General features: G+C 36.9%; 1 protein-coding gene across 2 annotated transcripts in view; it reads left to right on the top strand.

Annotated features, from left to right (window-relative positions):
- The window catches only part of pacsin1a (protein kinase C and casein kinase substrate in neurons 1a), a 68,819-nt gene that overhangs the window by 34,454 nt on the left and 19,303 nt on the right, over positions 1-15,062 (top strand). For both annotated transcript variants that reach the window (XM_057823803.1, XM_057823811.1), the window contains exon 2: positions 1,627-1,756. In XM_057823803.1, the coding sequence (XP_057679786.1) occupies positions 1,697-1,756 (60 nt within the window). In that variant the 5' untranslated portion in view covers positions 1,627-1,696. The remainder of the gene's footprint in view (positions 1-1,626; positions 1,757-15,062) is intronic.

Raw genomic sequence — 15,062 nt, 5'->3', positions numbered from 1 at the left:
CATATCTTCCAAAAGTGCTTCGCGGTTACCATCTCATATGCTTATCACAGTCAAAATTACGTGCATAAATCACCGTATTAAGGAGCCATGTGTAGATTATGTATATGGAGTGAATAGAGTGAAATGACCAAGGGCATAGGTTTGGTTTCAACATTTGCAGGGACGCCATAACAGCATAACCAGCATGTACACTTTTATCTGGGGACGGGACATTAATAAGACCAAACAGATTGGGTATATTTCTCAAAAATAGATGGTTTTTACGTAAAAATTAAATGAACGAAAAGTTAAAATTATTTTCATGGGAGAAAGTCATTTTTCAAAATGCTTGCGTCATATAAAGGAAATTTACAGTGGTTGTGTTTTTGTGTTTTTTGGGGGGAGTGAGAGTTTTTAAAAAAAAATGTGCATAGGCTGCAAATATTTTTGGAAAAATGATGTAGAAAACAAATTTTAATTAATGAATAAATGCACAAAATGCAGCTGAATTAACTTTAACAGTAGAAAAGGCACAGGAAGACACCTCTCTAAGCAGCTTTTTATTTGAGTTTTACAGGTTAGCAAGTTCACACAGTTTAATGTTATGCTAACTCTGATGCAGGTCGGACTTTCTGTCGCAAAATTAGTGGCGTGTTCCCCATGTCCACAACCACAACAATGACATCTTTATACATTACTAACAGTGGCTGCTGCTGCTGCTGGCCGAAAAAAAGCTTCTAATATCCCTCCTCTTCAAAGGGGGTGGAAGAGGCAGCATGGTGACATGTATTTCTGTTGGGATTGTGTGAATTTGGGGGCTCTAGTCATCAGCCAATCAAACGCGTGATTGAGAGGAAAAAATGGATTGGCACATTCAGCAAGTGAAAAGGGGTAAATGTCTGAACATAAGGGAAGTAATTCACTTAATAATGGTTTGGTCAATTCTATCCTTACAACATATGGGAAGACAATCTAAATGACCTATATAACTGAACTCTTTACATAATGCAAATAAGGTTGCTTAAAAATTGGTGGGGACAATTTGAGCATCCTGAAAAGTTGGTACGCCCTTGAATATGACCATATTAAATAAGCGCATTCAGTAAATTAGGCTATGTAGACTTAAAACCTTAAAGTTTTTTTTGTTTTTTTTTTTGTTTTCCAGTGAAATTTATACTGGGGCACTGCAGATCAATACTGGGGCAATTACCCCAGTGAAATATGTCTGGAGACGCCCACAGGCCTTGCGTATCCAGCAAGTTCAAGCCTTAATTATCAAACCCCTGACATTATGTATTTCCTATTCACCTGTAATAAAACCAGCAGCTGACTATTGTCTAATTTCTTTGTACGGTGTCCACATACCACGGCAGGGTTCAGGATCATGCATGTGTGATGGCAGTCAGTCTTTTCTAGGACACGCCAGAATGAGGCATTCATTGCCGTTCCTTGGGGCAGGAAAATGGGATGCGTGGCTGAGGAAGCTATTTTTATATCATTATTATGGACATCTCGCCAAAACAGTTCCTTTTCGTAATTGCCACATGTTACCGCAAGGCCTGCATAGCTATTTCTGTGCTATAATATTAATTCAGGAACGTCTTTTATGCTGTTGTAAAATCATATCTTTTCTTCCTATTCTTTTAGTGCACAAGAAACCAAGCACCGTTGCAGAGTACAGGTTTGCTTGAGAAAGAGCATTACAACATTCACAGAAATGTCTGGCTCCTACGATGAAACTGCAGGTGTTGACGACACCATGGACAGCTTCTGGGAGGTACGAAAATACAAGTGCAAAATATTAAATTTTCAAAATTGTGAGTTTTTTATTCATTTAAAAAAATAACTATAGCAAAAATATTTTGGCTTGGTTGTTAGGATGTTTGCCTCACAGTTAAGAGGTCAAAGGTTTTAAATCTTGCCTCAAGCTTTCCAGTGTGGTTTTTGGGTAAACTACTTTTGCTTAAGTGGATTTTCTCCTGCTACTCTGGCTTCCCCCCATATTTAAAAATCATGCATGTTAGGATGGAATTGTCAGTGTTTATGTTTGTTACTGATGTTACTGCTGCGAATATACAATACGTAGGCTTGTCGCGATAACAAATGTTAGTTGGTGATATGTTGTGTCTTAAATTATTGCCGAGATGATATAATGCAATTTTTTAATGTAAATCACCCATTCAAATGCAATGAATTGTTATTAAATAAAACTCAAACTACATTAAAAATAATGCATATAAAAAAAACAACACAATCCATAACAAAAGCTAGCTAAGTGCAGAATTTGAAATACAATCATGGACGAAATTATTGGCATCCCTGAAATTTTTCCAGAAAATACAGTTTCTCCCAGACATCAACGCAATTACAAATGTTTTCAGTATGAATGTGTTTATTTTTTGGATTTGCATTGGAAAAACACAAAAAAGCTGAAGAGAAAAGCCAAAATGTACACAATTTTACACAGAATGCAAAAAAAGTGCTGGACAAAATTGTTGGCACCCTCAACTCAATATTTGGTTGCGCATCCTTTAGAAGAAATAACAGAAAGCAATCGCTTCCTATAGCCATCAACAAGTTTCGTGCACCTCTCAGATGGAATTTTGGAGCACACTTTTTCGCGAACTGTTCCAGGTTTCTCAGATTTGAAGGGTGCCTTCTTGCAACAGCAATTTTGAGATCTTCCATAGGTGTTCAATGGGATTTAGATCCAGACACATAAAAAATCTCATAATTCTCCAGCCCTTTTTTTTTCCAACCATTCCTTGGTGCTATTTGAGGTATGTTTTGGGTCATTGTCCTGTTGCATGTCCAGGGCCAGAGGTAGCATAACTACCCCAAAACATTATTGGACCTCCACCATGTTTGACTATTGGCACTGTGTTCTTTTCTTTGTTGACCACATCTTTTTTCTGGCACTGGGTGCCTTGACATTGTGCAAGGAGTCATGAAATATGGAAACTACCAAAATGTTTTGGGCCGGAATGTAGAGTGTAGTGTTAGAAAACTGGGTTTGCGTTAGAGGTCATGGGTGTTCCAACAGGGCAATGACCTTAAGCATACCTCAAATAGCACCAGGAAGTGGTTGGAGACAAGTTCCCAGTGCCAGAAAAAGAGAATGAGGCCTCCAAAGAAAAGAACACAGTGCCTATAGTCAAACACGGTGGAGGTCCAATAATGTTTTGGGGTTGTTTTGCTGCCTCAGGCACTGGGTGCCTTGACAGTGTGTCACGAAATATGGAGACTATTAAAATGTTTTGGGCCGGAATGTAGGGTGTAGTGTTAGAAAACTCGGTCTGCGTCAGAGGTCATGGGTGTTCCAACAGGACCCCAAACCGTAGACTTCAAAACTCTATTGACCTGACACTTTGTAATTCTTTGCGTCACGCCTTACCATAGGGGGCTGAGCTTCATTTAGTAATGGTCATACGGAGACAGCACACGATCATGTCCAAGCCAGATTTAAGCTTGGATTTTTTTAAAAGTACGAAAGCTTTACCACATACAAACAGGAAGGATTGTCTCAGGAGTGATTTGTTTGAGGAATCAAGGTAATTATTATATTTTTCGTACCATGCATGCATTTTTAAACGTTGTGAAAAAAAAATCAATGGGAGAAATCAGCCACTACCTCATTGGCATCATAGTTTGCCATATTTACGTAAAATAAACGCTAACTGTACGGTTTTTTCGCTTTTAATCAAGAAACGAGACTGTTTTACGTCAATATCTATGAAGAATTTGGGGATTTAAGCATTTATTCACAAGAATTTTCACAAGAAAAGCTCTGTATACGTCAGGCGGCCGCTAGCCTCAGTTGCTAACAGAATAGCATTGTACTTTGACATATTTACATAAAATAAATGCTAAATGCACAGTTTTATGCTTTTAACCAGGAATCGAGACTGTTTTACGTCCATATCTATGAAGAATTCAGGGATTTAAGCCTTTATTCACAAGAATTTTCGCGGGAAAAGCTCTGTTTACATCCGGCGGCCACTAGCCTCATTCGCTAACAGAGTACCATTGTACTTCGACATATTTACGTAAAATAAACGCTAATTGCATGGTTTCTTTGCTTTTAACCAAGAATCAAGACTGTTTTATGTCTATATCTATGGAGAATTCGGGGATTTAAGAATTTATTCACAAGAATTTTCTATTCTATAATAAGTTGTGATTGCATATAGAATTTATAAATAATGTATTTATACATTATTTATAATTGATTCTGCATGTTTTCCTGAAGTATTAAGTTTCTGATATGAAAATTGAGTGATTTATTAGCTGCTGAAAAAAATTTTAGTTGCTATTTTGGGCAAAAACTTTAATGATACAGTATGTTAAATATTGCTATTGATCCTGAAGATATTGGTGATTATCTCTGCATTTTGGTGATTTTTGTGTATCTTGTGTTTTAGCCATTTTAAGTTTTGTTTATATAAAAAAACAATTAATCGGGATTTTATAAAGGAACGACTTTGAATTTTTTTATGCCGCTGCCCATGGAGACTCATATGTGGCTAAGGTAGGTGCCTGTTCTGGTTTTAGGTGGGTAGCAGCTTTCGTTTTGAAAATATTTGAACTTGAAGTAATAAAAATTGCCCCCCCTATGGATCTGCTCTGCGCCCCATGTCATGTCAATATATTATGAAGTCTAAGCCAAAACATATCTCAAATAGCACCAAGACATGGTTGGAGACAAAGCGCTGAAGAATTCTGAGGTAAGTTGATGAGTCCGGGTCTAAATCATATTGAACACTATGGAAAGATCTCAAAATGGCCATTGCAAGAAGGCACCCTTCAAATCTGAGAGACCTGGAACAGTTGACAAAAGAAGAGTGGTCCAAAATTCCATCTGAGAGGTGCACGAAACTTGTTGATGGTCATAGGAAGCGATTGCTTTGTGTTACTTCTTTTTTTATTATTATTATTATTTCATTATTAATTGATTAATTAATTATTAATTAATTATTTATTTTATAATATATATTTATATATTTATAATTTTGTATTTAATTATGTGCAACCAAAAATTGAGGTGAGGGGGGCAACAATTTTGTCCAGCATCTTTTTTGAATGTTGTCTAAAACTGTGTCAATTTTTACTATTTTCCTCCGCTGTTTTGTGTTTTTCCAATGCACATCCAAGAAATAAACACATTCATACTGAAAACATTTGTAATTGCATTATATTTCTGTGAGAAATGCTGTATTTTCTAGAAAAATTCCAGGGGTGCAAATAATTTCGTCCATGTCTGTAAGTGAAAAACCTCACGCTATTTAAGTTTTCTGCCAATTAGAGCTCAAAAGTCTATATTTGATCCACAATGTCATCTTGCAAAGTGCGCGTGTTAGCAATTTGATTCCAAATTATACATTGCCAATCAGATTTTTCATAATGGGTGTCATTTTAAAGCTATTCTTAGTGTAGAATCTGAAGTATATGAGATTAACTCCAGAAATCTTAATTTACATATGGAACATGACATGCTTTTATTCTTAAATGTTCACAGGAAGTACGTTCCCTAAACCGCTAACTACACTCAGTATAAAAAAAATAAAATAAAAAAAAAAAAAAGGTGCACTTCTATTTTGGTCATTCATTTGGTGTCAGTAATAGATTTTGTTGGTTTTTTTTTTTTCGCATCGTTTGCAAATGTAAACCAGCGAGTTTTAATAACTGAAGTGTCACCTTTTAACCGCAAGTTTGCATTTTGGAGAAAACTGCCAATGTTTTATAGCAGGCTAAAGTGGTCAGTAGTACATGTCTTTTTTTTCCATTAGCCTTAATGTAGCAATGCTAACACTTTAAATGTTTAATATAGAAGTGTTTCCTTATTTGGTATGCCTTAACTTTAATTCTACGGTGTGCTGAGGACCATTGACCATCTGGAAAAGGAAATGGAGTCTCATATGCAATCAACACGCACGCATAAATATATGCACACACACACACACGGTGATAAATCGCAACCAGGAAAATTACCGCCCTCATTTTTGTTTACCATCCAATAAATTGACTTGTTGCCTATCTCAACATGCCTAAAAATACGCATTACCTTATTGGTTTACCAGTAGAATCTGGTTGGCATAAGTGGTCGTGCTTTGCTGTAAAACAGCACTATTAGTGCAGCATTAGTAATTCTAAGAAGCCATTCTGCTCTGCTCTCTTGGTGTTCTGCACGGTTCAAAATTAGTTTTACAGCTTTTGTCTTTGCATTTGCTGCTAGTAAGGTCCATCTCGAGAATGCACATGCAACTTAAAAAGACTAACAGACTGATTTTATTATGTCTTAAAGATATTAAAGCTTGGATGGCACTGGAAATATTTGAGTAACTGTTCAAGTCTGCCCTGTCGTAAATTCCATGTTTTTCACCTCAGACAGCCGGCAAAAGTGAGGCCTTTTATTATGGAACAGCATTTTGAATCGCCAAGCCATATCTTCATCATATCTCGGCACTTTACTTTGGAGTCGTTTATACTATATTTGTGCTGTAAAAATGGTCATTTGTGCTGCTATCGTTTTTGAGGTATTAGATATTAATTCCGAATGATGACTTCATGCAGCCCCCCATTTATTGCAAAATGTCCCTGAAAGGGTCCCATTCGCTTGTGCTACGTTTGCGCTAGACGTTGGGACAACCCCAATGTTATTGAGAGAATTGGTACGCACCGTCAGGCGAGACGGAGGTACTATGATTGACGTCGTCACTCGAAATTAATATCTCAATACAGTGATCCCTCGTTTTTCGCGGTTAATAGGGACCAGAACCCGCCGCGATAAGTGAAAAACCACGAAGTAGCACAGCCCTCCCTAAAATATATAGTTATATTTTTTTTTTGTGTGTGTTCAAAGTATTTATTCAGATTTAACATCAGAAAGAGATACATTTAAGTCATGTTTTTTTTTTTTTTTTTTTTATCTAAACTGAATCGGAAGCTACGTGCGTCTTCCATTTTGGATATAGGAAAGTTGGAAAGTATAAAAGACCGACAGAGCCTGAATATAATTGGATCCCTCCATCTTGGGTTGTTGGGATTTTAGAGCTTTAGATGGTGATGATTTTCTGTTAGCATCTCCTTCAAGACACTGAGACTCCTTGAATTTAATGGTTTGAACCCAAGGTACGGCTGTGTTGCCATCTTCCAGTGCGTTCAGGATTCACTGTGTCCCCAGGATTGATGGAGTCATCATGTCCTGCCATCCATTAAAGCTTGACAAGCAGGGTGTCTGGAGCTATAGTTTTTTTGGGGGCCTGCAATGAATTACTCCTGTCTTGGCAACAGATTTATTGCCACTTTGATCAGGTGTCAGGAAATCCAAAACTCGGGTGCTTTGTGTTGTTGATACTTTTCTTTAGTCAACAAAATAAATAAAATGCATGTTTCTGGACCGTGTGAAGAAACTGAAGTAGCTAGAGCATAGACTTCAGAATGTATTGATGGGACACCGGGCGCGGGGCCGATAAATAGGGGGCCTGCATTGTTGGTGAGGCCGTCAAAGCTGACTGAGTGGAATCACAGACAAAGAGCTTTTTTTGTTGAAAATTGTTGTGAATGAATGCTTAATTCCCTGAATTCTTTATAGACATGGACGTAAAACAGTCTCGATTCTTGGTTGAAAGCAAAAAAAAAAAAACGCGCAGTTAAGATTTATTTTCCGCGAATATGTCGAAGTACAATGCTAGTCTGTTAGTAAATGTAACTTGTGGCTGCCTTATGTAAACAGAGCTTTTCCAGTGAAAATTCTTGTGAATAAATGCTTAAATCCCAAAATTATTTATAGATATGGACGTAAAACAGTCTCGATTCTTGGATATAAGCAAAAAATAAAAAGGCGCAGTTAAGATTTATTTTACGCAAATATGTCGAAGTACAATGCTAGTCTGTTAATAAATGTATCTTGCGGCTGCCTTATCTAAACAGAGCTTTTCCAGTGAAAATTCTTGTGAATAAATGCTTAAATCCCCAAATTCTTTATAGATATGGACGTAAAACAGTCTTGATTCTTGGTTAAAAGCAAAAAAAGGTGCAGTTAGCATTTATTTTACGTAAATATGTTGAAGTACAATGCTAGTCTTTTAGTAAATGTAGCTAGCGGGCGCCTTATGTAAACTAAGATTTTCCGGTGGAAATTCTGGTGAACTTTTTCAACAGAAATCCGGCGTTAGATCGCCGCGTGCGTGTGTTTGTGAATAGCTCCTCTTGATGTGGGTGGCCCCCTATTGAATACGAGGCGCAGTGCATGACTGATCTGACCCATCAATACCATTATGAAGTCTATGGCTAGAGAAAGCCTTCACAAATGTTGCACTCACCCTCCCCTGTCGTACCCTAGTCTTTCCTGTCCTCCCGCTTGGGTGCCGTGAATGAGGTAATTTTTGTACTTAAAAGAACAAAACATGATTTTGTTGGAGAGTTAAGTTTGAAAGAGTATCATGAGTCATTTAGACACCATACAAATTCCAGCAAGGTTGATGTGTACTAAGATTCACTGTGTGCCCAAGAGTACAGAAACACTTAAAAGCCCGTCAAATTAGTGTTAATGAATTCCATTTGTACAGAGTCTTCTTTGTGTCGTCGCACTCAGCCACAGTGGCACAAAGAGATTCAGTCATCATGATTCTGAGAAGGCCTTTCACCAACGCGCACCACTTGTTCAGCTACAGACAACGAGGACACCACAGATCACTTCGTAGTGCAAAAAGTTCCATTAAGAAAGGTTTCACCTGCGTATTGTTTTTGTTGAGAAAACACACTTGAGTGCTTCACAATTATTGTTATTTCTTTTCAGAGACTGCACAGAAAGTCATGTCAGAGCCAGTCACAGTGTGTGTACTCATACATGCAGTCTGCATCATCTATGTATTTTCATTTCTTTTTTTTTCTTTTTTTGTCATCCATCCCTTTAAATCTGCCCGCCTGCTCTACGCACCACTCAGGCGGATTAGTGTGCACACACGCACACTCACGCACACACGCTAATACAAACCCATGCTATTGCATAACTACACATGCAAAAGCACGAGCCCTTCACTACCTCCCTTTCTCCATCATGCAACATGAGATCACACCCCCTACAGGCGCTGAGGAGGCGGGGCCACATTGGCGATGCCTGCTTTTTTTTTTTTAATAGGGAAAGACAACTATGGAGGACCAAAGCTGACAAATTTAAAATACATTAATGAATAAATAAAAGCGATAATAAAAATGACTATAAAACAAAAATAAGAACTAAGAATCAAATATAGTTTGCTTGTTTGTTTGTTGATATATATATATATATATATATATATATATATATATATATATATATATATATATATATATATATATATATATATATATATATATATATATATATATATATATATATATATATATATATATATACATATACATATATACATATATATATATATATATATACAGGGTGACCCAAAAAAAAGTTTACACTAAGTTGATTGCTTGTTTAAAAGCCATTGAAACATATCTAAATAGGTTGTCATGGTTAAGTGATACATTAACGTCACTCAATGCGGCTGGTAATTTCTCGTCTCAACAATTCCTGTGCTTCTGCTGAAAATGAAGAAAACTTTAGCTGTACCTGAATTCCTGCGTGCCGGTCTGACACCTACTGAGATTGCAGCAAATCTGAGAATATCCAGATGTGCAGTCTACAAAGTTAAAAAGAAACTGAAAGATACTGGAACAGCCTCACGAAAACCTGGGTCTGGAAGTGACGATCTGTGCAGACCAAAAAGTTGATTGACAAGGTGATATGTGGCCACCCCAGAGTCCAGATCTCAATCCCCTGGATTATAGCATATGGGCAACTGTGGAGGACAGTGCCTGTAAGAAGCCACAAACTTCTGTGGCAGCCTTGGAGAGGTCCGTTGTTAGATCTTGGGAAAAGATGACAGCATCCTACATAAAGAAGACCTGTCAAGCATTCCGCAGGCGCCTGGAGGCTGTTATGACACTTAAGGGAGGACACTTTTTTTTTTTTTTTTTTTTAAACAACTATTTTTAAATCTTTATTTATTATTTATTAGTTTTGTATGAATATTGATTTTTATTTTTACTTTAAATTATTTAATCATTTATTTATATATTTTTAGCTTTGGCAGCTTTGGTGTTCCACAGTCAACACCAAGTTTAAATGACATTCATATAAAAGATGGTTGAACGCTAAGATCCTGCGCAGAACCCTCATGACTGGAAAATTGTTATATATATATTAGGGCTGTCAAAATTATCGCGTTAACGCGCGTTAATTAATTTTTTAAATTAATCACGTTAAAATATTTGACGCAATTAACGCACTAGGCCCGCTCAGACAGATTTAAATGTCAGTACAGTGAAAGGCCAACTTGTTAATTGTGTTTTATGGAGTTTTTCCGCCCTCTGCTGGCGCTTGGGTGTGACTTGCATATGCTATCTGGCGTAATGTCGCCCTCTGCTGGCGATTCAGTGCAGCTGATTATTTGGGTTTCGGCGCGCTTTTCTGACGTGATTATATGTCAACGCGAACTCACACTAATAGACAGTGCTATTCAGACCAGCTAACGTCCAGTCTGGCATCACTGCGGTATTCAGTGGCAGTTCTCATAGCCCCATCACACTGTTTGTGTCTAATACATGCATCGCTTGTGAGTTATATTCCTCCTTTGTTTATATTCATGAGCATTAGATAGTTATTGATGATGTGTATTTGAATTTGTTCACATATATGGTGAAATGCAGTTACATTGTTAGATGCTTGTGAGCTAATTGGCTAGTGCTACTGCTCAAATGGACACGTGTGTGTACATTTTATGTTATTTTGTGATTTATGCAAGTTATTGACACATTGCCTTGTTATTTTCAGTTTTACAAAAATACAAGAAACGTGCTCCTGTCAAAAACAGATGACTTCAGTAAAGCCCATGCAACTTTGCCACACCGTCTGATTTCTTTTTGGAACTTATGTTCGCTATCTGTCAATTTGTGTACTCACACACATTGAGGACAGAATAGGGCTACTAGTTTATTTTTTGATTGAAAATTTTACAAATTTTATTAAAACGAAAACATTAAGAGGCGTTTTAATATAACATTTCTATAACTTGTGCTAATATTCATCTTTTAAGAACTACAAGTCTTTCTATCCATGGATCACTTTACCAGAATGTTAATAATATTAATGCCATCTTGTTGATTTATTGTTATAATAAACAAATACAGTCCATATGTACCGTATGTTGAATGTATATATCCATCTTATCTTTCCAATCCAACAATAATTTACAGAAAAATATGGCATATTTTATAGATGGTTTGAATTGCGATTAATTGCGATTAATTACGATTAATTAATTTTTAAGCTGTAATTAACTCGATTAAAAATGTTAATCGTTTGACAGCCCTAATATATATATATATATATATATATATATATATATATATATATATATATATATATATATATATATATATATATATATATATATATTCATTCATTCATTTTCCATGCCGCTTTTTCCTCACGAGGGTCGTGGAGGTGCTGGAGCCTATTCCAGCTGACTACGGGCAGTAGGCAGGGGACACCCTGAACTGGTTGCCAGCCAATCGCAGGGCACAAGGAGACGTACAACCATTTACACACACACTCATACCTACGGACAATTTAGAGTGTTCAATCAGCCTACCATGCATGTTTTTGGGATGTGGGAGGAAACCGGAGTTCCCGGAGGAAACCAACAAAGGCACGGTGAGGTACACCATGCTAGTAACGGGTTGGACCCCCCTTTTGCCTTCGGAACTGCCTCAATTCTTCGTGGCATAGATTCAACAAGGTGCTGGAAGCATTCCTCAGAGACTTTGGTCCATATTGACATGATGGCATCACACAGTTGGTGCAGATTTGTCGGCTGCACATCCATGATGCGAATCTCCCGTTCCACCACATCCCAAAGATGCTCTGTTGGATTGAGATCTGGTGACTGTGGAGGCCATTTGAGTACAGTGAACTCAATGTCATGTTCAAGAAACCAGTCTGAGATTATTCCATCTTTATGACATGGCGCATTATCCTGCTGAAAGTACCCATCAGAAGTTGGATACATTGTGGTCATAAAGGGATGGACATGGTCAGTAACAATACTCAGGTAGGCTGTGGCGTTCCAACGATGCTCAATTGGTACCAAGGGGCCCAAAGAGTGCCAAGAAAATATTCCCCACACCACTACACCACCACCACCAGCCTGAACCGTTGATACAAGGCAGGATGGATCCATGTTTTCATGTTGTTGATGCCAAATTCTGACCCTACCATCCGAATGTCGCAGCAGAAATCAAGACTCATCAGACCAGGCAACATTTTTCCAATCTTCTATTGTCCAATTTCGATGAGCTTGTGCTAAATTGTAGCCTCAGTTTCCTGTTCTTAGCTGAAAGGAGTGGCACCCGGCGTGGTCTTCTGCTGCTGTAGCCCATCTGCCTCAAAGTTTGACATACTGTGCATTCAGAGATGCTCTGCTGCCTACCTTGGTTGTAACGGGTGGTTATTTGAGTCACTGTTGCCTTTCTATCAGCTCGAACCAATCTGGCCATTCTCCTCTGACCTCTGCCATCAACAAGGCATTTCCGCCCACAGAACTGCCGCTCACTGGTTATTTTTTGTTTTTCGGACCATTCTCTGTAAACCCTAGAGATGGTTGTGCGTGAAAATCCCAGGAGATCAGCAGTTTCTGAAATAGTCAAACCAGCCCTTCTGGCACCAACAACCATGCCACGTTCAAAGTTACTTAAATCACCTTTTTTCCCCATACTGATGCTCAGTTTGAACTGCACGATATTGTCTTAAACCATGTCTACATGCCTAAATGCACTGAGTTGCCGCCATGTGATTGGCTGATTAGAAATTAAGTGTTAACGAGAAGTTGGACACGTGTACTTAATAAAGTGGCCGGTGAGTATATATATATATATATATATATATATATATATATATATATATATATATATATATATATATATATATATATATATATATATATATATATATATATATATATATATATATATATATATATATATATATATATATACATATACATTAGGGCTGTCAAACGATTAAAATTTTTAATCGAGTTAATTACAGCTTAAAAATTAATTAATTGTAATTAATCGCAATTAATCGCAATTCAAACCATCTATAAAATATGCCATATTTTTCTGTAAATTATATATATATTCTGTAAAATAATTTGTTGGAATGGAAAGATAAGACAAAAGATGGATATATACATTCAACATACGGTAGGCCTACATAAGGACTGTAGTGGGCATTTCACTCTACTGTCATTTAAATCTGTCTATGCTGTCCTCACTCCGAAGCGTCTACTTTTTCCAAAGCTAGACAGCTAGTGAACGACGCCTTAATAATCAGACTTCTTCCTTTTTCATCTGATTTATTAATAAAATGGCCTCAAACCACTGTCCTCTTTAGACCGTCATGAAATTACAAAAAAAAAAGTACACAAGCATTGCATTAGCAACAACTTTAGCTTAGCACGCTATACAGGTTCACTAAACATAAACAAAAAGCGTCTCATACAAAAAATATAACATTTCGCTTACTAACATAATATGTACATTCTTTACAACAACCATACTTATGGACAAATCTTGTCCAAGGATCATATAAGCACAACATTACAACGTAGGCGTCAGCCCGAGATGTCGTGCAGCCATATTGAACTGGCGAGAAAGCAACAAACCATGTCGCAAAGCGACCACAAGAGTTCGCTGTTAGACAGCATAAAAAACCTTGCTGTAAAACTTACCAAAAGGCAGAATACTGTCTGAGCGGGACATGTGCGTTAATTGCGTCAAATATTTTAACGTGATTAATTAAAAAAATTAATTACCGCGCGTTAACGCGATAATTTTGACAGCCCTAATATATATATATATATATATATACATATATATATATATATATTAGGGCTGTCAAACGATTAAAAATTTTAATCGAGTTAATTACAGCTTAAAAATTAATTAATCGTAATTAATCGCAATTAATCGCAATTCAAACCATCTATAAAATATGCCATATTTTTCTGTAAATTATTGTTGGAATGGAAAGATAAGACAAGATGGAGATATACATTCAACATACGGTACATAAGGACTGTATTTGTTTTTTATAACAATAAATCAACAAGATGGCATTAACATTATTAACATTCTGTTAAAGTGATCCATGGATAGAAAGACTTGTAGTTCTTAAAAGATGAATATTAGTACAAGTTATAGAAATGTTATATTAAAATGCCTCTTAATGTTTTCGTTTTAATAAAATTTGTAAAATTTTCAATCAAAAAATAAACTAGTAGCCCTATTCTTTCCTCAATGTGTGTGAGTACACAAATTGACAGATAGCGAACTTAAGTTCCAAAAAGAAATCAGACGGTGTGGCAAAGTAGCATGGGTTTTACTGAAGTCATCTCTTTTTGACAGGAGCACGTTTCTTGTATTTTTGTAAAACTGAAAATAACAAGGCAATGTGTCAATAACTTGCATAAATCACAAAATAACATAAAATCTACACATACGTGTCCATTTGAGCAGTAGCACTAGCCAATTAGCTCACAAGCATCTAACAATGTAACTGCATTTCACCATATATGTGAACAAATTCAATACACATCATCAATAACTATCTAATGCTCATGAATATAAACAAAGGAGGAATATAACTCACAAGCGATGCATGTATTAGACACAAACAGTGTGATGGGGCTATGAGAACTGCCACTGAATACTGGATGCGGACGTTAGCTGGTCTGAATAGCACTGTCTATTAGTGTGAGTTCGCGTCGACATATAATCACGTCAAAAAAGCGCGCCGAAACCCAAATAATCAGCTGCACTGAATCGCCAGCAGAGGGCGACATTACGCCACATAACATATGCAAGTCACACCCAAGCGCCAGCAGAGGGCGGAAAACTCCATAAAACACAATTAACAAGTTGGCCTTTCACTGTACTGACATTTAAATCTGTCTGAGCGGGCCTACTGCGTTAATTGCGTC

Source organism: Corythoichthys intestinalis, chromosome 2 (assembly GCF_030265065.1).
Source record: "Corythoichthys intestinalis isolate RoL2023-P3 chromosome 2, ASM3026506v1, whole genome shotgun sequence".
NCBI lineage: Eukaryota > Metazoa > Chordata > Actinopteri > Syngnathiformes > Syngnathidae > Corythoichthys > Corythoichthys intestinalis.
Note: the sequence above shows the minus strand (reverse complement) of the source record. Positions and strands in the feature narration are given on the sequence as shown.